The 27,095-nt window shown below is 37.5% G+C and overlaps 3 protein-coding genes across 3 annotated transcripts in view; 1 reads left to right on the top strand and 2 right to left on the bottom strand.

Annotated features, from left to right (window-relative positions):
- Positions 1–131: 131 nt before the first annotated feature.
- Positions 132–2,463, bottom strand: LOC110379860 (serine/threonine-protein kinase RIO3). Its single transcript, XM_021339674.3, has 2 exons — positions 927–2,463; positions 132–752 (listed from the first exon to the last, which is right to left on the bottom strand). The coding sequence occupies exons 1-2, from the start codon at positions 2,268–2,270 to the stop codon at positions 291–293; spliced, it is 1,806 nt and encodes a 601-aa protein (XP_021195349.3). The 5' UTR covers positions 2,271–2,463; the 3' UTR covers positions 132–290.
- A 1,258-nt stretch (positions 2,464–3,721) lies between these two features.
- LOC110379862 (large ribosomal subunit protein eL34) lies at positions 3,722–5,582 on the bottom strand. Its single transcript, XM_021339676.3, has 3 exons — positions 5,497–5,582; positions 5,291–5,362; positions 3,722–4,048 (listed from the first exon to the last, which is right to left on the bottom strand). The coding sequence occupies exons 2-3, from the start codon at positions 5,353–5,355 to the stop codon at positions 3,754–3,756; spliced, it is 360 nt and encodes a 119-aa protein (XP_021195351.1). The 5' UTR covers positions 5,356–5,362; positions 5,497–5,582; the 3' UTR covers positions 3,722–3,753.
- Positions 5,583–5,903: 321 nt separating this feature from the next.
- Positions 5,904–27,095, top strand: part of LOC110379864 (bone morphogenetic protein receptor type-1B) — a 64,622-nt gene continuing 43,430 nt past the window's right edge. Inside the window, exon 1 of the mRNA XM_021339678.3 lies at positions 5,904–6,041. Coding sequence (XP_021195353.3) covers positions 6,038–6,041 — 4 coding nt within the window. The 5' untranslated portion in view covers positions 5,904–6,037. The remainder of the gene's footprint in view (positions 6,042–27,095) is intronic.

A 27,095-nucleotide genomic window follows, 5' to 3' on the forward strand; every position in this document is an offset into this window, starting at 1 on the left:
CTATAAAATAGAAATCAAGATTTCTTGATTGGTGTATATATTATTGTAATTTTAGTTAAATGAATTAACATCTAATTTACAGATGAAAACTTTGTTGAAATAAAAATATATGTTGTTATAATAAAACAAACTTATTTCATTAACACTCAATTTATTGCCCCAAATCCTGAAAGGCATAGTTATATAAATGTAGGTATACTTCATTACATTTTTTTTAGTTTTTTTTTTTATACTCAGTTAAAAACTTTTTTTTGTGTGCTTCTTTACCTTTATGAACACATTGAATATTTTTAAGACTTTTTATCAGTAGTACTTATTCCATCCATCTTTGGTATAACTACTCCTAGTTCTTTACCAAAGTTGACTTCACGGTCCACAGCTACATTGTCCCTGGAGCTGCCCTCCTGGACTATGACCTCATTGCCAAAGTCAGCTGCTGTGTCTACCACTGTCTTGTTCTGGAGGGAATGGCTCCACATTTCCTCAAATTCATCCTCCTCATCATCATCTTCCTCTTCATCAGCACTCTTGTCACTCTTGAGCTTCCCCTCACTGGTCTTCTGCCAGCAGTACTCAAATGGATAGCTGACATTCCTGTTATCATCTGGAGCCACCTCAAATCTAGATAACAGACTATTGTAGGTGGTGTGAACTCCTTCCAAGAAGTTCACATCAATTTCTTCAAAACCAGTGATAGACTTGAACAGATCTTCACCAGATTTCATGTCAGCAACACCCTTCTTCTCAAAGAACTGTAAATAGAAAATGCATGTCAGTTAATAACAAGAAAATATAGTACATGTCCAGTATCATAACAAGTTTGTTTACGATTCTATAACTGTTGCACAATATTTAACAACACTGCAATACTGCTGTTTACTTATTGTGTTACTCATAGTGTTGGAGTACTTAGATAAAACACTTACATTGGCAATATTACGGCAATCCCTGAGCAAGAACTCCAGACCATTGGGATGGTCTGGCTGTACCGACTGGGACACATCTATGAACCAGCACTTGTTGTCCCACCACAGGATGTTGTACTCCGACAGATCAGCATGGATCATGTGCCCAGTGTTGTACATCTTGTGCACTGCCTCCACCACCTCATTGTACACACTCTGCCACTTCTCCGGCTTCAAAATAACATCCCTCAGCTTAGGAGCAGGCTTATTGTCTTTTCCGATGAAAGACATCACCAAAATATGTTTCTTCAAACAAACCATGTCAGGACAATTCAACCCAATCTTCTTCAAACGAAGCATGTTATGCATCTCCTTCTCAGCCCACATGTGAACTATCTTGCGTGGGTTCTGCTTTGAAAACCGATCCTTGAAACGGTAATCAGCTTCAATATACTTATCACGAGTTTTGAACTCATTCAGAGTAGTCTTAAATACTTTGATTGCACATTCTTTAGGAACTGTTAAGTCTGGGTAATTTGTGTTGCCATTGGCATGCAACACTACTGATTCCTTCCCAGTTGAGATTATTCCATTAATATCTTCCAGCAATTCATTGTTGATGAGCTTGAACAAAATAAGCCTTGTAGGCTCATCCAGACCCATTTCTGCAGTAGCATGACTTTCCTTACGATCCAACATTTTATGTTTTCGTGTTTGGTGATGTCTTGTTTGCTCCCTCAAATGGTTGAACACGGAATTGGACAGCTTCATGTCGAACCCTGCGCCGTCGCCAGTGCACACCTCCGGAGGGAACGCCATCACGCGACAAGCGTTCCTCCTGCCATTGATCACACTGTCATGTTTGGTGACCATCTCTCCATCTTTCATCACGTAGCCACGTTTAGGCAAGCTCGCGAACTCCTTCTCGTTAGTCTCGAAACGATCCCAATCTTTCTTTCCCCTTTCATAATCTTCGTCATCTGATTCTGAATCGTAAATCAAATGTTTGGGGACATTAAAGTAGTTATCGTATGATATGGATACTTTAGCGTCTCCGTTACGTTTTTTCTCTACCACCTTGAGCTCGTCATCATATTCCCTGTCGAATTGGCACTGCAACACTTTCGCAATGATTGCATCCGAGTTGCAATACTCCTTAACATTGGATGCTTCGATTTCATGTAATATCTCAGGTGGTATATCGTTAGACGTACTCACATGCTGGTCGGATAAATGTTCAGAGAACTGCTCAGCGAATTTGATTTCCTCCTTTACTTGTAGCCCTCGTGCGAGCTCTTCAGACATTATGTCAGACAAGTCTTGTACTTCTGCTGGCGCAGCGATTTTCTTCCAGGGGTTCGACATTATGTTTATACAAATTAAATCTATATCACAGATCTTTGAGTTAATGTTTTTAACCTATTTATGTGCCTGTTAAAGCAGCTAATTTATTAAGTATTACACAATGAATAATACGGACGTACACACACAAACTCTTCTACTTGAAGTTTGACAATTTTGACATTGGGTGGTCATTGATATTATTTTGAACTAGTCTGAACATGTTTTCAAGAGCGACAGAGATAAATTTATGGTTACCCAGGTTGAAAAACAGAGATGGCATTAGAAGTTTTGATTTCAATCTTCTTCATTCTGAGTTCCGATTGAAGCTTGAAGCAGTGAAGGAAAATCAAAGAGGAAAATGAAAAAAGAATTGAATATTTTTGGGCAAAGGAATGCTACTTTTGTACCTATATTAAAGTGTATTGTCTTTCACCAAAATGAGTTAAGCTATCCGTCAACGCTGAGGGACTGACTGCTGGTTAACTTGTAAAAGGGCGAGCGAGGGCAAAGTTCTTCTTTAAAAATATTTGCAAGGATATACTGAGAAAGAACTCCCTTCTACCTGCAAAGACCATTTAGTCTGTACAGAGATTCCCAGATCCCTTATATCTAAAGCCGGCTTTTCTCTTAATATTACATTCTGAGATATATTAAAAAAATATATTTATAGTTTGGGATGTAATATATTAATTTGATATCGGATTTATACATCGATAAACCTTACTTTTTACTTTACTATACCTTGCTCATGCAGTACGATCTGCAGCAATGACCCACGCCGTTTATAAACTGTAAACCTGAGCTGTAATCTTTGATTATATAAAGGCTGTAATAAACATTGTTATTCAAAAAAATTACCTAAAAGTAGAGTGCATCTACACGGTGCAAGTAGCATGAGCTTGTTGGAGCACATGCGCAGGTTACATGCATTTTAAAACTTGCGGGGCCAGCGACTCGTGCATATACCTATTACCTACCAAAGCAAAATATCCACCCGCGTGCTCTTGTCACTTGCTCCAGCTTCATGCACCGTGTAGAGACGCACCCATATAGGACCACGACCACCAATCGTTTTAGATTGAAACCCAGCAGACAGCTACCTAATCGAATAAGTATTTTGGGATTGGACCCAGTACGAACTAGGTTCGGGCAAATATTTTTTCTGGATATTCATAGTTAAGTAGGCGCGGGGCCTTGCGACCGCTATAACGGTGGGATCCCCGCCCTGATACCGAAATGTTTTGATCAGCAATCAGTTATTCCTTCACAGTTAAACTTTTGAAAGCCTAGGTGATCTTGGTCTATGTTTAAAATGAATGCCTGTGTTTACTGCTTGTATGATAAACTGCTGAAGCAATTTACACACAATTCATAATGGCAACAGTAAGGACTCTGAATATAGCTAGGTAAGACTCTGACTAAAGGAGGGCTACTTGTAATCTTCGTAACAATGTGTAAATAAAACAACAGTATTGATTTTTCCTTTATATTTTTAGCCTAACATTTACTTTGTTGCCTTCTTGCCACTCTTCACGCTCGCCTGTTGCGCCTTGAGGACCTTTACGATCTTCTGTTCCTCAATGAGGAAAGCTCTGACGATGCGCTGCTTGACGCACTTGTGGCAAAGAACACCTCCGTAAACGCGCTTGACGGTTTTCTTGCGGTAGCAAAGGCGGGAACGCTCAGCGGGCCTTGCAGGCTGGATACCGCGCAGTTTGCTCTTGCACTGGCCACATCTCGGGATCTTCTTGGGCTTCTTAACGTATTGGTAGACCAGACGGCCACCAGGAGTCCTTACTCTGAAAAATTATAAAGGTTTTCTTGAGTTGGTTGTTTTTTATAGATTAAGTGGAGACAGTAGTAAAAGGTACTGTCTAAAATAATTGTACCAATTCTAAACATTCACTAATATATTCTGTTACTGGGACTGGAACATATTTGCTGGCATATTGAATGTCATTGAAATAAATGCACAAATAGTTTATCATTTTAATAAACTTTTGCAAAACCTGTTATTTACCACATGACATTTGAAAAACATTGAGCAAAATGAATCTATGAAATATTTCACATATTCAATAAGAATAGAATATAGATTGAGATCTTCAATGTGGAAAAATATGTAGATATGGTGAATTTTATTTTATTCTTGTGGCAAGTGTCAAAGCACGGGAATGCTAAGGGTTACAAATAAATTAAATAAATCATGGTAGCACCATAACTTACATACTTCTAATTGAATAAATTAACAAAAGTACACTGTGTGTGTTTGTACAATAAAAGCATGTATTAAATATCTTGAACTATCACACAAGGTGTCAAATGGATATCTATAGAGACACAACAATACAATAGAGGTACAATATACCACTCTGGGCCCTCTGATAGTCAAATAGTTCCTGCAGTTTCTTGAAATTACCCAAAGTTAATAAACCTAGTTTAGTATTTCATGTCAAGCATTTATTATTTTTATTTAAGCGTTTATTAACATTATGAATGTAAAATAGTTTAAAACATTATTGAAAGATGCCCGGTCTACAATACATAGGGCAGCTTTTACTTCATCAAATGCAGCTGAAACAAGTGTTTGAATGGAGCTACCGACGCTGACAAAACCTGTTCATTCTATTGGAAGATTATATTTTGATAAGTAAAAACTAAATGTTCATGTTACACGTTGTGTGTACGAATTGGTAATGAAAGGATCTCATGCATGATAGTCAAGAAGACACAGCAAGTAACAATGATCGGTTGTCCGAAAACATTGTTATTTACACATGATGATTCTTTAAAATGTATAGTCATCAATATATAGTTGTGATATATTAATTGTTGAGACCGGATACAATGTATAATGAAAACTATTCTTGCAATTGCTTACTGTTGTCGGACAACACTTCGGCAACATTTTGAGGTTAAGTTGTAAATAAGAACCTCAAGTTCTAAACTTTTACACTGATTAGTTCTCACATAACTCGGTATTTATAAGTTATAACTTAATTCTTAAATTAAGTATTAGATAGCAGGTACTAAATACTCACATTCTCCTTTGGTTTGATTTAGTATTGTACGACAAACGTCGTCTGAACGTAAGCCGCTGTACCATTTTGGAGCTGAAATATGAAAGAAATTATAAATTACACGTCGCCCACTGTTCAATTCACTAAGTTTATTTCAAATATCTTGCAATTATCATCAGATTCAGATAGATTTTATTAAATTATTTTCTTAACACACAAATCCCAACCTATTTGACAGCTGTTGACAGGAAAAGAAAAACAATTGTGTTTATGGCAACATTTACGGATGGCACAGCTTATAAAAGTTTTACTACACCACAACTCAGTATTTTTTTATTTATTCTACTTTTATATTATTTTGTTGGTTATTTTCGAGAGTATATATTTTTCATAAGAAGTATTGATTATTTACAAAATAAAGGAATGCTCAAGAGTTTTCCAAGTATTGCAAGTATGTGTTCCCAGTACGCTATAATATCAATACCTAAAAATAACCATATAATTAAAATCAATAAGTACACAATATTAAACAACAAAAAATGAAGTAATTTTGTTGCGGAGCAGTTACATGAAAAAGTTTTCCAAACAGTTTAATCAGAACATAAATAAAGTATCACTGTCATAATAGCTCAGGCAATGTCCTTACATTTTTTAATGTGGCAATTTTTACCCGAAAATACAAAATGGCTCCCGATGTGTAATGTTTGTGGTGATGTTTTTCAGTGAATAAAGTTATTGGAAGTGATAATTAGGTGAATTCTTCAGAAAATGGGTAAGTCAGAAAACGTTTTTTATTCCTTTACCTACACTTTCTTGCATTATTGTAACGTTATTTTTGTGAAGAAGTTATCTCATAGCGGTGCTAAGAAGTCAGATGTTTATGATGGACGATGAACCAACTGGGTTTACTCCAGTTCAAGAGAACTAGGCTTTACATAAAATACTGCGTATTTATTTTATTGAAACAGTAAAGTTCACTTTCTGGTTACAGTCGTCTTGGAATCAGAACATTGTAAATACCAATAAGTTGCTGTCGAACGACACATTACCTACTTGTTTTACTTAGTTTTAAGAATAAATGAAATTACTATGTTATTTTACCTCAAGTTTTCTATTACATCGTTTACTCTAGAAAGCGTTACCATAAAAAGTACAGTCTGTTTGTAATCCTTTTATTTATTTCTTCATCCAGTCATGAAAAGTATTTTCGTGTTGATTGATAAGTGTTCAAATAGTTTTCAACAGATGCCACTAGTAGGCAGAATTCAATAAAATTCTGTACAAGCCAATATTTTTAATAATCTTCTGGTCTAAACTAAGCAGTAATTAGAGCTTCTGGGGTGTTTAAAGTTTCATCCCGTCGATGTTTATTTACATAAGTTTCCTACTTAGTGTCTGCTATTTTCTTGATCAACCTTCGCGTCGCTTCGCCGCCAGCTAAGCTAGATACCCAGGTTTGACTTTTCCCTAACTGGTATAAAATTTTCCAAGAATCAAGACAAAACGCTGGCCATGCCCGCATTTACTTACAACCTATATTTTTTTTGTACCAATATGTAATTATTCGATAATTTTCCTGCCTACACATACGATATCCACATAATTTCACCAGTTTTTAAGTCAAAAAGGGCATCGTCTAGACTTCAAGAAGACTTACGATACAATTCGACACATACGATTCTTTCAAAAATGAAATATATCTGCGTCATGCATTACAAATAGTATCGCGATATTTAACAAGAACTGTTAACAAACTGTTAATTAATTGAAAGAATCTCACATTGATTTATATCTCGTTACCTTCACGATGGTGTACCCAAAGGCTCTATTCTGGGACCATTTGGATTTACTCAAGCTACAAAAATAATGGTGATGACGAAAATAAAGTCACATTCATGATTGACATGGGCTCATGTCGTAGGATCTAGGCGGCTCCCGTGGAACACCCTTTGAAGTCGATCTTTAAATCTACTATTCAAATATTTGCGTGCTACTATACGAATGACGTCTACGTAGCTACTGGATGCGCTATAAGTTTGTGACGGGTTTCATTTGTTGCCCCGAGATGTCGCTGCAAGTTTTTCGTAAGCATAAATGAAGCAAAAGTAGATTCAAGACAAAACCTTGTCTAAGATTAAATCTGTGTCTACAATTCCAATTGATTTGCATGATTACATTAATTAATTTAATTTCGCAACAACTCAATTTGTGCTTAAAATAAAGCATTTAATTGAACACATAAATTAGTAATACATTAAAATATGGCTAGACATGTTTCTTAAGAACATTTAATTACGCATTCATTCGATAGCGACCTAGGTTTTTCAAAACATTAACGAAATGTATGCTTTATAGATATCGAATCGAATTACCTAAATGATTTAATTAATTGATCACTAATTTGTGTTTCGGCGCCAACCTTTATAAAACGACTCAGACTTTGCCCCGATTGGGCACCTATTACAATGATTATTATTCTATCAAATTAATGCTGAAGATTATGGATTTTGTACTAAAACGCATATCGACTACGTTAATGTTTTCCAAATCAGTACTCCCATAAGATACAAGCTTAATTTAAATGACATGCTTAGATATAATAGGCGTTGTAACTATTAAAATAACCGAATTTCCATAATGATCTTAAATGGAGTAATCGCTGCTTAAATTTCCACTTAAGTTATTTTGGATTAATGAGGCTGGTGTCGGGTTGCGTACGAATGCAACGATTAGGAATTAAGATCTATGTGACGCATTCTGAAGTTAGGTTTGTTATTAGTTATTAATCTATTCAAGTAAAGATTTGCGTTTGTCCTGCCCACCCATAAGAGGGATATCCAAAATGTTTGTTACTTACGTATACATTTTTTAATGTCGTTGGAGATAAATCGCGCCTAATCTTAATAAAAAGTCGCTTCTCACACCTCAAAAGTAATTCTCGGAATCATATACATAATAAAATTCAGATAGGTACGTAAACCATTTAAGTTAATATCCGAATATAAATCGTTGTAACCAATTTTGTATCCCATTCTGTGAGGTTCACCTTTATAGGCTCATCCCAACGGTGCGCGTACGCATTCGTTATGCGCCATGTTTCATCCGAGGTGTCAGAAATAAGCCTTTATAAAATGCTCAAAGGCGCTTACGTTATACATAATTTCAACCGCGAAGACTTGGTTCGGAGAACCGCCCGACATTGAGATGGGTCATTTTGTAATAACAATAGCCAGAGAAACTCGCAGGGCTGCCTCAAAAACATCACCATTAAACTTTATGATTACTTATAATGTTAAATAATGGCGTGAATCATAAATACTCATGACATACCATCCTATGTGGTTTTCCTTAAAATATTCCAATTTGTCCCGTTTTTGCGGATTATGAAATGAATGGAAAGTTATTTTGCTTTGTGACTCACGGAAATTTATTTTGATGGTGTTAAAGTTCAAACTAACCTTAAGCCTATGAATAATTATTTAAGGTTGGCTTTTCTATAACATTCTCGGTATAATTAATTTTTCTTTATGACACGTATCTCATTATAATAACTAGGTATGTTCTTTTCGGATTTAAGGAGATAAGGCTGTGGATAAGAGTAATACACTCGAGAATGTAAACATGTACGACGTGCTTCTTACTGATACTTATCATTTCATATCAGGAATCATATGAGCTTAGAAAGAATTCTGTTATTTTACTTAAGCAAAAATAAGGAAAGATGCAGTATTGTGTCCTGCCAGCCCTAACGTAAGATGCAGGTTTTTTCTTTTACGTTTTCCCCCTGTCGAGATTCGGTGCCCAACACCTCGTGAGCGTGACAATGGCGCTAGCGCTCGTCATTCCAAGGGACTATTGTTGCTTTAAGCCCATTGAACTTGGGCCTGGTATACCCCTTTCGTCTCAGGATATTTAGAATGTGGGTAAAATAAGTCCAAAAATATCTATTTGGAAGATCTCTCATCTTGAATGTTTACTGTAGATGGAAAAGCCTCATTCGTTTTCAGCCCCGAAATTGAACATAATCTTATTACAACTCTTTAGAGTTGTATTTACACTTACGTAGTCGCACATTCAAGCTTTGTGGCCACCTGCAGTTATGGAAAAAACAGAACAAATGATAAAATACGCATATTGTAAAATGCAAATCAAACGCATGTGCTTTCAATATTTTTATGCTAACAAGTAGACACGTATTAATTTTCATGTCAATTATATTCAAAATATGTCCGTGTTTGTATTCTATAAAACATATTACCAGTATTATTAACAATTGCTATTTATTGGATTTATGCACACCGTTTTATCCACTTACACTATGTTTAAGACAATATATTAAGTTTGCGTACACATTGTAAAATTAGTTGTATTTTATATAAATTCTGTGAAACTACGCAGTTATCCTTGGCTCAGGGTTGCAATTACTACAACTATTCACCTCATTACGATGCGTCTGATGATTACTTATAAATTGCATATGGCAACCCACTCGTACAATTACTAAGCAAAATAAGAATGCAACATTATTTTTCCTAAGAAAAGCCTATCAGGACTCATTATTCTGTTTTTATGGGTTCTTGCATGATACATTGTAGTAATACTCATATAGAACTTTTTTCTACGCCTCTCGCAATGACAATGACGGCTTATACCGCCCACATCACATCATGATGCCACTATTGTTGCATTCAAAATGTGAAATTACGATTGTCAATATAATTTAGGATATTCAAACGTCCCACTCGGTAGGCGTATAAACTACGCAGCATTCTGTGCTCTATTATGTAATGAAATTTCTTTCCTGCCATTCTTTGGGTTTCGTAGGCAGTTAATTGTTATGAATCGAAAAGAGTTATCATCTCAAGATGCGCCATATACCTAAAGGTATAATAGCTATGTGGTTTGTGTATAACCACAATCCAGATCATCAAATCGTACTAACAACAATACACACAATTTGGATCATTAACTCTTTTTAACTTTTGACCGAGTGATTGATCTGACTCGCAAAAAATACCATGATTAAACAAAAATTAACAGTTGAACATGAACGCGAACAAAAACTGAAATTGAATAGATTATTGTCGGGTTGATGCTCGGACAAAGCAGAAAAGATTTGTAGCTGCACAGAAATGTAATATCGTTCATCTTAATGTCCTGATGCGCCGTGACGAATCGGAAACTCGACTTGATGCGATCACGTATTAAACTGATTCCCTTCCAAGTGGTCATCATAACAACGATTTATTCGTATTTTTACACCAGGAAAAGTTGAAGCTCCGAAACGAGCGGACATTTTGAACAACTCTACTGGGAGAGCAAAAAGTATGCTTCAAGAAGATTAAAATGGCAAAATGTAGATATAAAAAGATTATATGATTAAGATATAAAAAGATTAAATTCAGTAAATATTGTTATGTATAGGTACGAATGTTTGGTAGCTTGATGTATGTATACGTGAGTTTTTCAATAACTACATAATTATAACAAAGCATTGAAATCCTTATCAACGATTGAAAGCGACCTTGCAGTATTACTTCATCGGTGATCACTAGAATCAGCTTATATTACATTTTATCATTGATTCAAAGTACTTGCAGTGTTGATAAAGATTATTGAAATTAAAAATAATATCGGAAGGTTAATTATATTCTTGCAATATCGATTAATTATTTTAAGATACCCGGATTTCATGTGGGAAAGACCGACCAAATGTAGTTAGCGGAATGAGCAGACGTGAGTGTGCGCTGGCCACGTTTTTCCTAAGACTAGAGCAGGAAAAGTTTACTGACGTCGTCGTAGGTACCATTGGGGTTTTCAGAGGTAGACTTCGAATTGAGTAACCATCTTTTTAAATAGCTCTATGTATCAGCTTGTTCCCCGCTTTTTTTGTGGCCAAAACCATTAAGCAAGATGAATTGATGTGAGTGCATGGATCGATGACTCGATCCTGTGTATCAATAGGAAATCATTGCTATTGTCGACGCTAAGAGCCAGCCCCGCTTGTAACTTAATTTTATCTTCTGATTCAAATCGTCCACTCCAAATTCATTTGAAGTTTATAATACCTACGTTTATCGTAGCATCTTTCACTTAGCGTTATTATTGTACTAAAATTTTAACATAATGGTCTATTTCGAGCGGGTTCTGATCTTGAGATAAACTTGAAGACGTTAGACGGTTTTACCGTGTCATTACTCGGTCGTTGAGGCGAAAAAATATCGTTGGAGGACAAAAATGCAGCAGTTTTCACTTATAATACCACAAGAGCTTCAAAATTATCGGGTATTTCCCGATAGGTTCGTTGCAAACAAATGAAGGAGTCAAGTTTTTCAGGTTAAAAAATCACTCGCGCTTCGCGCTCGTGATTTTTCCTGAAAAACTTGACGACTTTATTTGTTTGCAGGGAACCTTGAGGGAAATGCCAGATAATTATGAAGCTCGTGTGGTATTCGGGAGATTATTTTTCCGTCCCAAATGTCGGCCACAACCTGTCAGTTTGACGTAGCAACGACCAGAGAAAATATTCAAAAAATTTTCAGTATAATACCATGTAGGTTGTACCACGTGACGTCGAATGGTGCAATTCTATTGGTCGATATTTGGGTCGGAAAAATAATCATATTAATCTCATCGCACGTCACGAATTTCTCACGAGTTTGGAACACATTATTTTTGTACGAATCCACGCATACGTTTGTTTACAAGTCGCTGACCCGAACGGAAAATACTAAGAACGTATTGTTGTAAGTACAACACAGTTTACAATCTAGGGCGTTACCCCTCTAAAATGAGCTATTTGTTTAACAACAAGCTTTGTTTGGATTATAACAATGTATCGCATTCCGATGTATTTCCTCGCTGGTAACACTCGACTTGCCAGTGGACGCCCTCCACGGTTTAGTCTACTCCAACTATTTCGAGGCAATGTTTGACAGAGCGAGCTGGAATGCTCTTTGAAGTATTAAGCTTGAGATCTTTAACATAATATACCTGAAGACGAAACAGATCTGTTCATCAAAAGGCCATAAACCATTGTTAATAATGAGTGTTGTCGTACGAATACTACTGATGATTCTTAACGAAAGCTTTTTGGTTTACTATTCTGTGGTAGACGCTGTTTACTCCCATAACAATTTGTAATGTACGTTCACTCAACGTAGTATTTACAAGCTCCTATCGATGAATTTAAATCAGGGACGGATAATGTAGGCGTTGCACTCCTCGTTGGAGAATTAAATATGAACGAGATGCAGCGCCGGTAATACGGTCGAACGTAATGTGAGCAGCGGTCGCCTTGCCACGCCATTATTATCGTTACTTTGAAGATAATCTAACTGGTATCAAAATATCGAGTTACACGCGACCACTTCACGCGCTGACTATAATATGAGCTTTGATTAGATAAAATAATATGTATAAGTTTTGCTGTAACTTGTCGAGTAAATCATTGTTGACTTATGTGTTTACAGTCTGAATTGTATCGTTCCACTAATGCATGTACTGTTTCCCTAACACTATTATTACGCATTGATTCTATGCAGACTTGTTACAGACGTGTTTAGTTTCGATTCAGAACATCAATTCTAATTGTTAGGCTTCCTTTGCTCTTAGGTAGTGCTGGTACGCCTACGAAGGTCTTGCATAACTGAAAACAAACCGTAAATCTTGTCTGGTTGAAGGATGCTCGGATCACATGTGCGATGGTACGATAATCCTGTTATTTATTCATCCTGTCCGTGCCCTTAATTAAACGTGGGCTTAACGTCCAATAATACTGACACATTAGACGGTATTTATTTCGGGTACTACCCCATGGATTCCTTTCGAAATGTTAAGCTTTACTTAATGACCCCTTTCCGTTTACAAGTCAAGCTTGAGGCCGTATAAATATTTTCTTAAGAATTTGTGCGGTTCCATTTTTTGTCATGTTGATTGCTCTACGTACTTAATAGTTTTTGTAGTCTGATGGCGCTGCACGAATCGTATCAACCCCCTTTTAATAAAGACGCCATCATTGGGATGCATCTAGTTACGTTTCTTTGGCTGCTAGATGGAGTAGTTGATGGCATTGGTATATACCCGCAGCGGCGTATTATACGATTTAACCGAGGGGTATCTCAAGCGTCACTTGCATTGGTCCGTGCGTGCTATCTGAACTTTTTGCGGTGAAGCGGCTTGCACTTGTGCCTGCAATTTGTTCGTACGTGCGAAGAGGAATTGCTTCCCCTAATTGCAGATTGCGCTCGCACTGCGTCGACCATTTTATTTACTTCGCATTAGCTCTCACGTCGAATTTACTTCTCGGAAGTGGTCAATTTGCCAGTCGAGCCTGTAAATGTTTAATGTGACTTGATTACCCCTCCATTTTCTCTGGTAATCTATATCCGAATTCTGAAGTTGGATGTACCGATGTCCTTTGGTTGGACTTTTTTATTTCGTTCACACTATTCGAGTTGGGACTAAGGGTTCTCATGCGTTTTTTGTCACAGGCTGTTTTAAATGGTATCTGCTCTTATAAGGGCCGCCGTCAAAGGCACGTGGGAGTTACGGCCGCGCTTATAAGGCATTAAAATAGACGCCGGCGAAGCGTGCGGATTGACTCTGAATGGCGAATATTGGCGATGTGCACGTCTTGTGGTTAACTCGATGGTACACGTCGTTTTTTGTTGGGCCGGGCGTTGCGAACGAAATTACGCCTCGTTCGGCGCCGCGCGGCCGCTCCGACTCCTCTTTTTAACATGGTCCGCGTCGAATTTTATTATTTTTATTTAACACCTGCGCCCGGTAATCTGTATTCGACGATCTCCAGAACGCTTAACTCTTTTTGGGCGTGTTTTTGTGTCGGGGAACGCCGATTTATAGCGTTCATGTTTTGTCCACCCAAAAGTGTCGTTTAATTTTCGTTGTCGCACCGTTCATAAGCGATTACATGCGCCCTTAATTAAATCTTTCTTGACATCGCTTCAAGCTATCCTGATTTTATTTATATTAATTAAAAGCAACGACATGTTACAAAACCAATAGTCTTGTTCGATACTGATCTTAGCAAACGAGAAACATCAGCTAGTTGTACTAGCACATTCATAAATCCCGCAGCCATTCATAAATGCGATAGTATCTCGAGCGGAATCACTAGAAATGGTCGATGTATTTTTTGTTCCCATGTTCAATTACATCGATTTGTAGCAATAATTGTATGGGTCTAAACGCTAATTGCTACCGGCACGCGGTCGGCGCAGCGCGGTGGGCTAAGCTGCGCCCGCGCCACTTACCCCTGTTATTATCTAAATGCACTGTTGTGTACCTGCCAAGTTCCCAGCGCTTCTTGCTATGCAAGTACCTATTTATTAAAAGGACTTTACATTCTATAGACTATTATTAGAATTTACTATTGGCTTTTATTTTTCTTATTTTTAATATTACTCAACAGTTTGTTTTCTTGAGTTATGTGGTTATTGTATCATAGCAAAAATACTCCCAATTAAAACATACATATTTTTGCAATTAAAATAGTTTGTAGTAGCGTGTTTTCAGACTATTAACAGGCTAAAACTATCTGAAACTTGACGCCTTCTCAATCTGTGGACTATTGTGTTGCGTGATGCGGTATCATAGAGCCGGATAACAAACCAACATTTTTATTTATTTATCAAAGTTCTAAGAAGCCAGCATTCATTAAAGTCTCCACGTTCCCGCCGGACTAATTGAAACAAACTCTTTGGTTTGTAATCGTGACCCCGGCTTTATCGTCTAACATTTTCATAGCCTAGTTTATTAATTATGTTATCGTATAACGTTAATTACGGATTAATTGCATTACTCGTGTTCGTTTGTTGTAAACAACCGGATAGTAACGTAAGGCGTTGGATGGCTACCACCTATTGCCTGGGGTCGTATGTCACTATGCTTGGTCATAACTTTTTATACTAAACTTTTATGGAATAAATTAATGATATAGTTAATGAGAAGTCACTTTACACCTTACTGCGCATTGTGCTTCGTAGTCAACGAAGTAATTGTGTAAACAATTTGTATGTTCTAACTATATGTATACTATTTTATCAGCAAAGTATTTAGATGGTACAGTTTTATGAGCCAGAGCGATATCATACGATTAATACGTTTCGTAATATGATCGGCGGCCGTCTGCACCCGTACCTGTGGTATTCATCAACCAATCGGTATTCCTATCCGACCTCGGATAATAAAATAAAATCTCCACATGAAAAAACGCGACTCCCCGGCGGCGCCTGCGTCCAATTCAACACACCCAACAAATTAATATCGACTACCTTATAACGATGGCCTCAGGGTTCAAATTACTTAAAACTCAAGGCAAATATAACTTTGTCTACTTATAAATCATATTCGCCTCAGCGTGCCCCAAGAAACCGTGTTTTTACACAAATATACAGCTTTAAATGGGATAAATATATGTTTTTTTCTTTAATATGAATAATGGCTGACGGTTGAGGCGGGCTCGTCCTAATTGTGATTGCCATTAGGTGTTGCATTAAAATGACGAAGGTTTACCTTAGGTAACTAAAATATTATAATTAAGAGCCATTTATAAAAAATGTCGTAAGTTATTTTGAAAAATTAAATCGTTCGAACAGTTGAAATTGATTACCAGTATTCGCATCAAGCAGGATAAGACTAGACATGACTTCAGAATCCGGTGTTATATAATTACTATGTGGCATAAATATCGCATTAACAAAGCGCCATTCAATTTAATTTTAATTGAATAAATTTTATTAGCGCAATTTTCATGATTACCAATTCTACTAACGTCTTCTGATCCAGTCATTCGTCGGTGGTATCAAAGAAATCATTTTTATGCCATTTACTATAATATCGCTTTTTTCGTCAAACCCATTCATTACCTATGCAAAAAATAAAAGTTGTAGTATTAATTAAACTGGGCGCCATGCGGTTAGTTACGGCTAGCTCCGGAAATACCTATCCTATTGTAACTGCAAATTAATACAGAAATACTTTAACTTGAAAACTTATGCTAATGACTTTTCCTGTAGAATGGGAAATTTAAATAATTTGACATAGTAATTGTCATTGGCCGCTACTAAACAAGCTTTTACTATTATCAACACCGGAAATAAAGACTGCCGTTCTATTTTAAACGTGTCTAACAGTTATTTAACGATCACTTAAATGATGTTTATCTTGAGCGTTTCTTTAAAGAAGGTACTGCAATTAAATTTTATTAGATAAATATGAAAATTTTCTTTGCCATCAAACGAACGCCTTTTCGTTATTTCTTACGCTTTCAAGAATAACTATATGTAAAGCCAATATTTGTATAAGTTGCTCGTTTCTTCCAAGAAGGATTGTTGTAAGTCTCAATACTCTCAAATGAGGAGCCAATGCACTTTGGTCTCCCGGCCTCTCCTCTCACATTAGCTTAGTTTACAATTCCTATCAAATGAAACCATTCGTTTGGAGTGGCTTTGTTCGCAGTGATACAACAGTTTGATTGACGTCCAGGTTACGTTCGTTAGAGCCCTCTTCAAAAGCGCATTGTGCGCTTCTACATGGCCATATCCCGTCCCGAGACCCCACTCGTAAATAATACCTTCTCATCTCCATTTACGATGTGTGATATTTCTTGTGGTTCGAACAAAATTATTTTGTTTGATTCTTTCCAGGGTACGGTCTAACACGTTTTCGTGTTTAAAAAGTAGGCTCCATTGAAAACATAGTTTTTTCCTTTTTTGTGATTCCCTCTTGGATGTAAGCTTTCGTCCCTCTTCATTTGTATTTCTTTTCAATCTCGGTTTCCTGTTTCTTGGCTTATAGTCCCTAAATGGCTTTTATTGTTCTGGTTTTAGTGTTTTGGACTGGTTTAAGTGCTCATAAAATTGTGACACCTTCAGGTACACTGACTTTGCTCATTAAAATAGCATTCTCTTTGTACTTCGTAGTTATTTCAAATTCATGTTTAAATCATCAATATAAATTTTGTTCAGTCATGTTTTTCCAAAATATAAATAAACTTGTACTAACACTATCATCCGCTTTGAATCTCAGAAGTTTACTCGGCAGATGTTTTATTAAGGAACCCAGGAATGATATGATGTCAGTCAGTTTGATTGACGGCAGGCGCCGTGCCCCGGTCTGCTTCTATTGATTATAGCGATACTCGCCGCATGGTGTGGGAGTGCTTTTCATAGAAACTGACCAACACTTTGTTGTAACATCTCACTCCGCCCATGTGTGAGCACTTCTAAAATAGGCCTCATTTGGCAGCCAACTATCGATCTGTACAACTGTCTTTTTGCTAGTGCAAAACCTAAATTAGCTACCAGAAATAGGCAATCTATCACTTCGTAACGGCCACTCATCTTGTTTTAAATACTTCAGTTCGTAAATAGGCATCCTACACGGCTGTACGGTAGTTTGAACTGGCTGTGATGGTTCGTGACTAGTTTCTTAAGCTTAAGCGTAGGCGAGGACTTAAAAACAAACCCATGACACGTAATAAATTAGAAAAAATATATGGAAATGTCAATTGGTTACGGCTAAATAAATGATTTCCGTCGGTCCGCTGAGAGAGCCACAAAGGGTCTCATTAACAAAATCCGACACCGGATCTAATCCTTTCGTTAGAGGTATATTGTGGTCGTAGACTCAGTGAGCGGTGCCGGGTCTTAGACCACAACGGTTCGGAAAGTCATTAAACTTATTTGTTGTGTTAATATGTCATTACCCCGAAACATTGTTTGCTTTCGTAATGAGTAGACCGTGTTACAACTTCATTGTAGTCTGCCCCGCGTACTGATTTCTTCACTGTGACAGTTCCACTTGTCTTTTAAACTGCAACCATTTTCTCATTAAATAACATGCACTTTGGTTGTTTGTTTAGCAAACGATTAAGATAACCAACTACTCTACTGCCTCAAGTAAACAAACAAATAAACATGCGTGTAACTAATGAAGAAAGGAATTAGTTCGTATGCTACCAGATCATCAGCACACGAAGTTATCAGTGGAATGTAATCAAGCGCAAGTGCGAAGGGTCGATTAAGGCGTGAGTTACTGCGGTGAAGATGATGTTGTATTGTACTTACTAATCTGGCACTTACCATAATCAAAAGAATACTCGATTAACCCCAATCTGGATAAAACTGTGAATGATAATAATATATCAAGATAATATGCCAAGTGCAATATTAGAAAGCAAGTTTCATCAATTGAAAGTCTAAACAGTCTCGACAAATGTACGAAGGATTCAATCACAGACAATATTCCCAATGAAAAGCTCATGTGACTGGACCGTGGCCGAACGATTTGTGACATGAATGACGCACATTTTCAAATTGTGCATATCGTAGGAAATGGGCGTCAATTGAGACGAATGCTGGTCTAATCGAAGCTCGGCCTGGCGGTCCAAATGTTGCGAACAATTGTTATTGCGATGCCGATATGATGATCTCATAGCTACATACTACTGTTTCTACTTACTTCGACGCAAGATTCCATTGAGTGTGAATTGTTCTCGAAATGTTATGGTTTTTTCTTATGCAACTATTGAGAGAAATCCCGTATCTATCTATGCCATGTTTTCTACTGCATGTATTTTATCTTTACGCGAAAGTTAGCGATGCATTCAAGTACCTCCCATAAGATAAGATAATGTATCTCGCCTTCTGTGTGCTCTTCCACCTTCAATCTCCATATATTTTGTTTATTATTGCTCAAGATACCATACCATGATATCAAAATTGTCAACAATCCCTAACTATAAACCCAACCATAAAATAAAATTATTGCCTCAATATCAGAAAATTCCGTTGATTTACGTTCATCTAGCCTGAATAAGCTACTTTTCCCTATAAATAGCTTTAATAACCCCGATCAACGTTTAAAGTGCGGCGGAGCGGCGACATCAAAGCGAGGTTTTATCTCACGTTGACAGCTAACAAAATCCTTTTAATTAGCGGGTGTTTGCGCCCGCGCACCTTACGCGTCGTCCCTCTCCCACGCGAAACATGGCATGCAACCGTCCTTTTTATTGACTCATATTCGCTTCAGAGAAGATAAGCTAAATCGATTATTGACATATTTAGTGATTTTTATTTTTACGTCTTCATTTTAATCGACATTAAATTGGTTGGTCAAGAGACTGGTTTTTGTTCGTATTGTTTGGTTTGCTTTGACAAGTTCTGGGAGAGTTCATAGCAAAGTTACGTAGCAACGAACGGCGCTCTAAAATAACATTGATGTTTATGGTGGATGTTTAAACACGCGTGCATAAGTATGTATCTACAGTCACGCTTCTTAGCTTTACAAGGCGAGCAGAATCATGGCGGTGTCATAAATAACTCTTGTGTGGTCTGGATGAAAAGGAATGGAAGGTTATCTTAGATTCATTGTTAAGTTAATATTCTGCAGTTGGATTCGTTAGGAGGTGTATAATGCTTAATAATATCAAATTATATAATTTACTACCACTGCTTATGTAGCTTTAGCACCACTGTTTTGCATTACAAGGAGTAAATAAAGTTATCATCGTAGGAAATAAAAGACTAAGAACTTCGTACGAACAACTTTAGAAATGCAAAATTACTTACCCGGATTCAATACAGCTTTCGCGTGATCGAAATAGTTTCACTGTTGGATATTAAAATGTTTCTTTGAAAGCCATCTCAATGTGGAATTTCTAAGGAAAATATTTTGCAAGATGTTATGTTAGTCTGAAGTAACAAATAATATCTGTCTGTAACATTGTTGGGGATCAGCTGGATGAACGCCCTGAAGTTGTAACTTATTATTCAGCCCTGCTGTATGTTTTAGATTCAAGTGATATGGATGCTTCAGAGATTTCTAATAAGCATGTGCCCATGTACTGTGGACGCATTTCTGTAGCTTTGTTGTCCATTGACTTACAAGACTGGCAAAGATTTTTTCTTTATCGTCTTTACTTTCAATTGTTAAAGCTTGATGATGCTGCAGGTTTTTAATAGCCAGAATGTTATATGAAATCTTGGAAATATCTTAACGAAAAATTTTCTGCAGATGTCAGTTCCACTGACTATTTGGACCTCATGTGATTATGATCGTATGTTGAAGACCTGTTTGGAGCACTTATTCTGTTTTCATTGTACATCAGTTATTGATGTCCATAAATCGTAGTACCCTAAAGGGCATCCTTATCGACGCCAGTCCTCGTAAAAGTCCGCATAAACTTTATGCAGTGGCCAATATGAAAACGTTTATTTATATATTTGTGGATTTACTGCTAAGGAAGCCTACTAGCATCCGCCGGACCAAAATACTCAGTCGCCTGCTAAATTCCGCGACGTCTAGGGGGTGAACGAACCCGTAATGAGATTCTTCTCCTAATGATAACATTGCAGCCCTACCCTCAATACCCTCAAGTTTATGGCTGCGGTCTTGTCCAGATAAACATCTTCATTGACGAATGGCTTTCGGTAAGGATTTTGTTTTCCTCTTACCAAATTAACAAGGCCGCATTTTGTGGTGTGGGAGGAATGATAAAAGATCGGGGATAATTTCTACACTTGAGTTTGACACATCATTTAATATCATTAACTTAACAACAGTTATTTATAGATATTGGATGAAATAGGAGGAAAAACCTGTTATTTATTATTGACTTTGATATTCTTATCATTGACGATACTGCATTATTTTGATTGATATGGAATGTCATGGATCTTCGTAATGAATTCGCTCGATGTGTACTGGCCAAGTTCATTGCGAACTCTTGTACGTTCACTCTGATAAATTCCGGAAGAGTTTAAAATGACTCATGTCATATTTTAGATAAGCGTTAGTTCTGAGATGATACGTGATTGGCTAGTTTGGTAACCTTGCCGATGAAATGTACTCGACGTTTCTTGGATAGTAGCTCTTTTATCAAAACAAATTAAAAGACTTCCGTCATCTTATTGCATAAACTGTAGAATTTATTTATTTCATTAGTTAATCCCGCTCATTTCGTATCTTGACCGCGCATGTTAATTTAATATAACGCAGCTTAGAGTTCTTTATCTGTACAAAAACACGCAATAACGAGATGAAACTTTTCGATTAAACGTCCACGTCCTCAAATTCCATTCCTGTACCATTTATAACGTTGGTTCGAATTCTCCATTCGGAAAGTCGAGTGCTCCGAGACAATTTATTTGTGAAATTACGGTTGTTATTGGGAGTTTATCTGTCTCGCTCTGGCCGGGTCGAGGTGCTCATTGTGTATGGTGTGAAGTCCTGTGGTGCCCAATTATTCTGCCGGCGGTGGTCGTCGGGCAGGCGCCTCGCCCCCTATCGCGGCTCGCCATCGATAATACTAACCGGTTCGTTTTTCGTTTATAGGTCGGACCATCTTGATATTCAACTCCGTCCACCAAGTTATACCAAATTCCTAATCTCGGATTGTTCAACTTTTGTCTCGTATTAAATATTTTAACTTCACTTGCTCGGTGTTATTTGTATTTCCATTTGCCAATGTCACTAGATTCTGATAAGTGAGTCAATAAATTAGTCACTAGCATTCCATAATGTTGCCTTTTGTTTTTCTAGTACACCTTGTTACCACATTTCTTAGACTACTATTTTCACTGTGACCGCATATAGTAGCATTTATTATTTCCATTCAACAAGGGTTTTCCACGTATGTTCATGTAACCAGTGCTTACTCACGGTTGTTTGATCAACCACAATGCCACCTATAAATGAACAATTACGTCAACAGAATACATAAAGTTATTGTAAATATACGTTTTACAAACACTTTGTTGTCGATTTTAATTAATCGCCATAATAGGAGTTGTTCCACGCATAGCATGCACAAATTACACCGCTTACTGTCCTCACTAAGGATATAATTTATCTGCGCTCGACGTAATTACAGTGCTAAGCGACTCAAAACACATTCTCCTCATGAAGTACCCACAACTGGTTTTCCCTTAGCTCTCATGTCACATAAATATTATCATCTAGTTTTACTGTTTCCTTCGGTACGTCGCAAAAAACCTTATCATTTACATCGTACACGACTCAAAAGGATTCCGTGACTCCAAGTTGGGGTTATTTATTTTAAAAGTGGTCATTAAGTACAGAAGCAGCAATTTGGTTCTCACATGACCCCGTTCTGCAGACCGTGAGATAATCGCAAACGGTAGTGTCCAAGCACGTACTAGGTCCTTATTAGGCAAGTGAGATTTTTTCTGTCGCCGACTGGCTCGATGGCGAGTCGTGCTATGGGATTGAGCGCGCATGCATGATTCCTACCTTTGCGCCTTGTTGCGCCTTGTGCCCTGCACTCCGCACCATTTACAGCTTATTGAGTTATGTCGCGCTACTACATATATCGCGTACCAACTAGGCATATCTACGAAGTTTAAGCTCTAAATAAGCTCTAATTGAATGGATGCTGTTTATGACTTTAATATTGAACTTCAAACTAACGAGCATGTATATTTCCGGCATCTCGTTTAATTAAAGATGAACTTTATATTCAACTAGCAATAAAAAATCACGATGGTCATAAAAATGCTCTTCATAAAATTATTTCTGTCATTAGTTTTGTCAACGGTTTCTGGACTTTATAAGTCTGAAGGTCATTTTCAATTATAATTATTAATAAATTTCTTTTGAATGGTATGGCCCTCGGATCTCATAAAAGTCAGGCGCGAGTGCCATAGTGAAATATGATAATTTTCCAGCATCACTTGCTCGGGTCGGACAACAAAACGATCGCGCGCCGGCGCCAGCGGTCCTGCCTCGCCGTCATGTATAAACGACCAGTTTTTATTCCACTCCAATATGGACCATTAAGGTGGGCAGATTTTCAACTTCGCGCTTCAATGACGGCTGACTGCTAATACCTCTTTGTTGTTCTGCCCACCACCACTAAACTCAGGTGCGCTAGCTTTATAATCACTACTTTCCAAATAGACATTCGTTTTGTAATAAACGTAGAAACTAACGATAGGTTCCGAACAGAACAAAAGGGTTTGCGTAATTCACCGAGCAAGGCAGCTGACAACAAAGCCATAACGGGTCGATTTAACAAATCTATACAGAGCTTATTAAGCTGCCATTTTGGGTAAACAATAAAATGTAAACAGTAACCCGGAAGAGCGGTTTCCTCGGCGGGTGAGGCTCTCGATGGAAACCCGTGCCCTTATGAATTATCCAAACGTTCGGGCGTCTCATCGGCGCCCGCGCTGCGCTAGTATCGTACGCAACAGTAAACATCGGCCGAGATAATAAACGAATGAGTCTGTATGTTTCCTTTGTGTAAATCTTGTCCGTCATAAAGTTGCAACTGCTGCTACATACTTATAGCGCCTGCCCCTGCAATACTATATGTATGCAAGGCGCGAACTTAAAATTCTCATCGCATCAGACGGCTCTGTTACTGACAATTAAGGATCTTTTTATCACTTCACATAAAGCTTTTTATATAAATTCTCTTTGATTCTGCATAGCGACAGTAAGCCTGCTGCAACTGAAATAAATCTACTATATAACTTAAATCAGTAGCAGTAATATTAATTTTAATTGTTTCATAAACCAGGTGCATAAATTCCTTTCAAATTACTGGTCATGATTAGTAGGCGTCGACGGCACACCTTTTGTTGTTAAATGTTGTAAATAATAAACAATAATAATCGAAAGCAACTATTTGGTTCGTTTGCATAGATAACGTATAAATTGCCATTTGTGCCCTTGTCCGAAATAAATGAAAAGTGCAAATTGACATTAAAACGTAGTGTAGGCAGTTTGCGTTACTAAGTACTACTAAGTACCAGTAAGATCTGCAGCCTTAAGGACCGATAATTGTAAAAGCATAAAAGTTTATTGCTGGTTCACAAGACTTTATTTAATCAAAGAGCATATAAATGTACGATCACTGACTCCGATGGCCAACAATCCGACGATGTTTGTTTCTTTTCACATGCTAAAAGATAGCCAACATACCATATGGACTACTTTACGCTAATGCGTTCCCTTTCCGTGGCTTTTAGCGATGTATTAACAATGTTATGATACTGCCGCTAAACGTCCACAGATGGATATCAGATTTGGTAAACACAAAGTTGCAAATCAGTTGCTTGAGTTAGCCCTGCGCGGAATAGATAAACTAGTTACTTAGGCATGTATTAAGGAATTGGTATCATATTTCTCGTTCAGAATCAGCGATCACCGATAGAAACCGGCGTTGTCGTGCGGTCCCATTGCGAACAGGACCGGGTGTCCGACCGCATTCGTTTATCTTTAGAATTATAACAGATGCGAGGTGCGCACGCGACGGTCCCCCCCCTCATCCGCAGCCACCAGCAGGACGTAATAGCCTCGCGCTTTGATTCATTGCTGCGAGACTTTCATCTTGTGACATTTTTATGAGCATTTATTAATTACCTTTCTGATTAATATTGCAGCTTCTAACCATTTACAACTTGGCTATCGGTACCTCTTACAAAAACTTGAAAGCCAACCAGCCTAATTATTTATTTGTTGTTGATTTTACAGGCTCACTAATTTCCTCACTCCGGACGTGTGTACTCAATAGGCGTAAAGGGAGATTTATTATCAGTATTAACAATAAAATGTCTTTACGAGCTTTCAGGCCGTTATTAAAATAATAAACCGTCCCTTAGTTGCTTCCGCGAGAAAACATCGCGAACCAAATGTTTGTAATGCATTACGGGAACACGGCGCGTTGTTTACATGATAAATAATATATAAAAGACGTTGATTCCTTTCATATATTTTTATGCCCGAGTCGTAGGCTGCATTTTAAATAGATATGACCTGTTTTTCATATACATTCCTGTCCGAGATATCAAAAGATGATCTCAATCCTCAGCTTCGGCGCCGAGATTGGCGGTCTCGTTATGGCATATGTATAAAAACTCAAATATTTTCACAATTTCAACGCTTTCATCTTTATAAATAGCTTGTTTTAATTAGCCATTAAAGTAAACATGACGATGGATATTTGTTTTATGACGTCCACTACTTGAGGTGTTGCATCGTGTAATTAGTGAAACTCGTTTGATGGTCTACCATAAAATGTTATGAATGGCGTCGCCTTATAATAATGATGATACGAATTTATTATATTTAATATCTGTTCATTTAGATTGAGTCTAGATAGTGGTAAGACAAGATATTCGCATGGTTGAGCTTTTTCTGTTTTACTGTGCAAAAGATCAGGTTTAAGCGTGGACAACACAAGTGTGCAATATTTTCTAACAAGGACACTGTTCATTACACAAAAGGTTAATTGACTATTAAAGCTCGGCAGAAGAGATTGTCAAATTTTATACTCAGGGTTTTGCATTAATCTCCTGTGAGATGTGGCAACACTCGACGTTATTATTACTTGTATACCTAGAAGCTGTTAGTGGAGTAATAGTGCGTTGTAAACAATTAGCCGTGCGCTTGTCTCAACGGCACCAATTAAACTAGAAATCAGGACGCGTCGCCGCTCACTGCTTGATAATAATTGTAATGTACACCGCGGACTCATGAATGGTCCGCTACAGCGTGCTCCGTACAGAATACGTAATAGGCAGGCGACTGGCGCACACGCTGCGCTGTTTGGTGATTTATTGAAGGCTCACTTTGGTCAGTTGTCAGTATGCGGTCGCGCTAATTCTTGATGCCAACTTCATTGTTTGGCGAGAAGCCTTCAGTTTTATTGATGATATTAATCCGTTGTTTGCACGTGCCTGGTGGCGTGACGTTAGAAATATAATTTTACGGCGCGCAGAATATTTTTACTGCACCGTTCAACACAAAAACATGGGTACAAGTTTGGCAAGAACTATACTTGTACAAACCGATCAAACTGTCGTTAAACTGAAACTTATATCGTGATATTACTCTAATCATGAGAAAGAGCCTTTTTGACAAACTGCAACAATTGATGTTAAAAATTCCTATCCACCTTGACAACCATGTTTTATATATTGCCTTCTACGTACTGCAAACTCAACATCTTGAAAAGTTTAAGATACTGTAGATTTATTTTATCTAGCCATGAAATCTAGTTACTGCAGTGTAGCTATCATGTTACATTATTCATTTGAGCGTTATTCTTAGGGCTTATCTCATGAACAACATAGGGCCTGATTTGTCAAACCACATAGTCCTGCAAAGCGCATTCCTTAATTGAAATAGAATCGTATAAAGTTATCGACGTATATTTCAGGTGTTGTAGTAAATCTGTCAGATGTGCGCAAATTGGTGTTGCAACGTGATTTAAAGGTTGGATGGATGGTCGTGCCAACGGCTCGGTACGCCGATTAGCGATTGGTCACGGGACGAAATGGTAACGTGATGTTCCCCACCAACCGTAGCCGTGGAATTGACTTGGAATTTCGGGTTTTTTACCCCTGCCCTGATATTATGGAGCCTGAGAAGATTTAATCGACTTTGGAAATTAAAGGACGTTTTATTATGACAGGAAATTATGAGTTACAAAGCTTCTGAATAATGTAGGTAGGTGTTTCATCAACATTTTCAACATTTTGGTTCGCCTTTAGATTAGACCCACACCTACTAGGGTGTATAATGATTATAAGCATTCAAGTTGAGGATATCAATACCGATATCGATAACGACAGCAGTATTATTTATTTTGAAACAAGTTTAATTTAGATGATGGTCAAAATATAAACATCACACAACGTTTTGAATCTCCTTCATATTTAAAGTTTGGTTAAAGACAAAGACGAACGAGCAAACAGAGTTTATGTGGACATAGAGACCGTAAAGTTGGTTCCCTCGGAGCGCGGTCGCATTATTTGTACTAGGACTTGGATCA

The sequence above is a fragment of the Helicoverpa armigera genome, chromosome 18 (genome assembly GCF_030705265.1).
Source record: "Helicoverpa armigera isolate CAAS_96S chromosome 18, ASM3070526v1, whole genome shotgun sequence".
NCBI lineage: Eukaryota > Metazoa > Arthropoda > Insecta > Lepidoptera > Noctuidae > Helicoverpa > Helicoverpa armigera.

Bases quoted from the DNA above. Each gene is read 5' to 3' on its own strand.
- LOC110379862 (XM_021339676.3), bottom strand. From the start codon at position 5,355: ATGGTACAGCGGCTTACGTTCAGACGACGTTTGTCGTACAATACTAAA. The intron at 4,049-5,290 runs GTGAGTATTTAG...ATAATTTTTCAG, and splicing joins AAATCAAACCAAAGGAGAAT to AGTAAGGACTCCTGGTGGCC.
- LOC110379860 (XM_021339674.3), bottom strand. From the start codon at position 2,270: ATGTCGAACCCCTGGAAGAAAATCGCTGCGCCAGCAGAAGTACAAGAC. The intron at 753-926 runs GTAAGTGTTTTA...TTCTATTTACAG, and splicing joins ATTGCCGTAATATTGCCAAT to TTCTTTGAGAAGAAGGGTGT.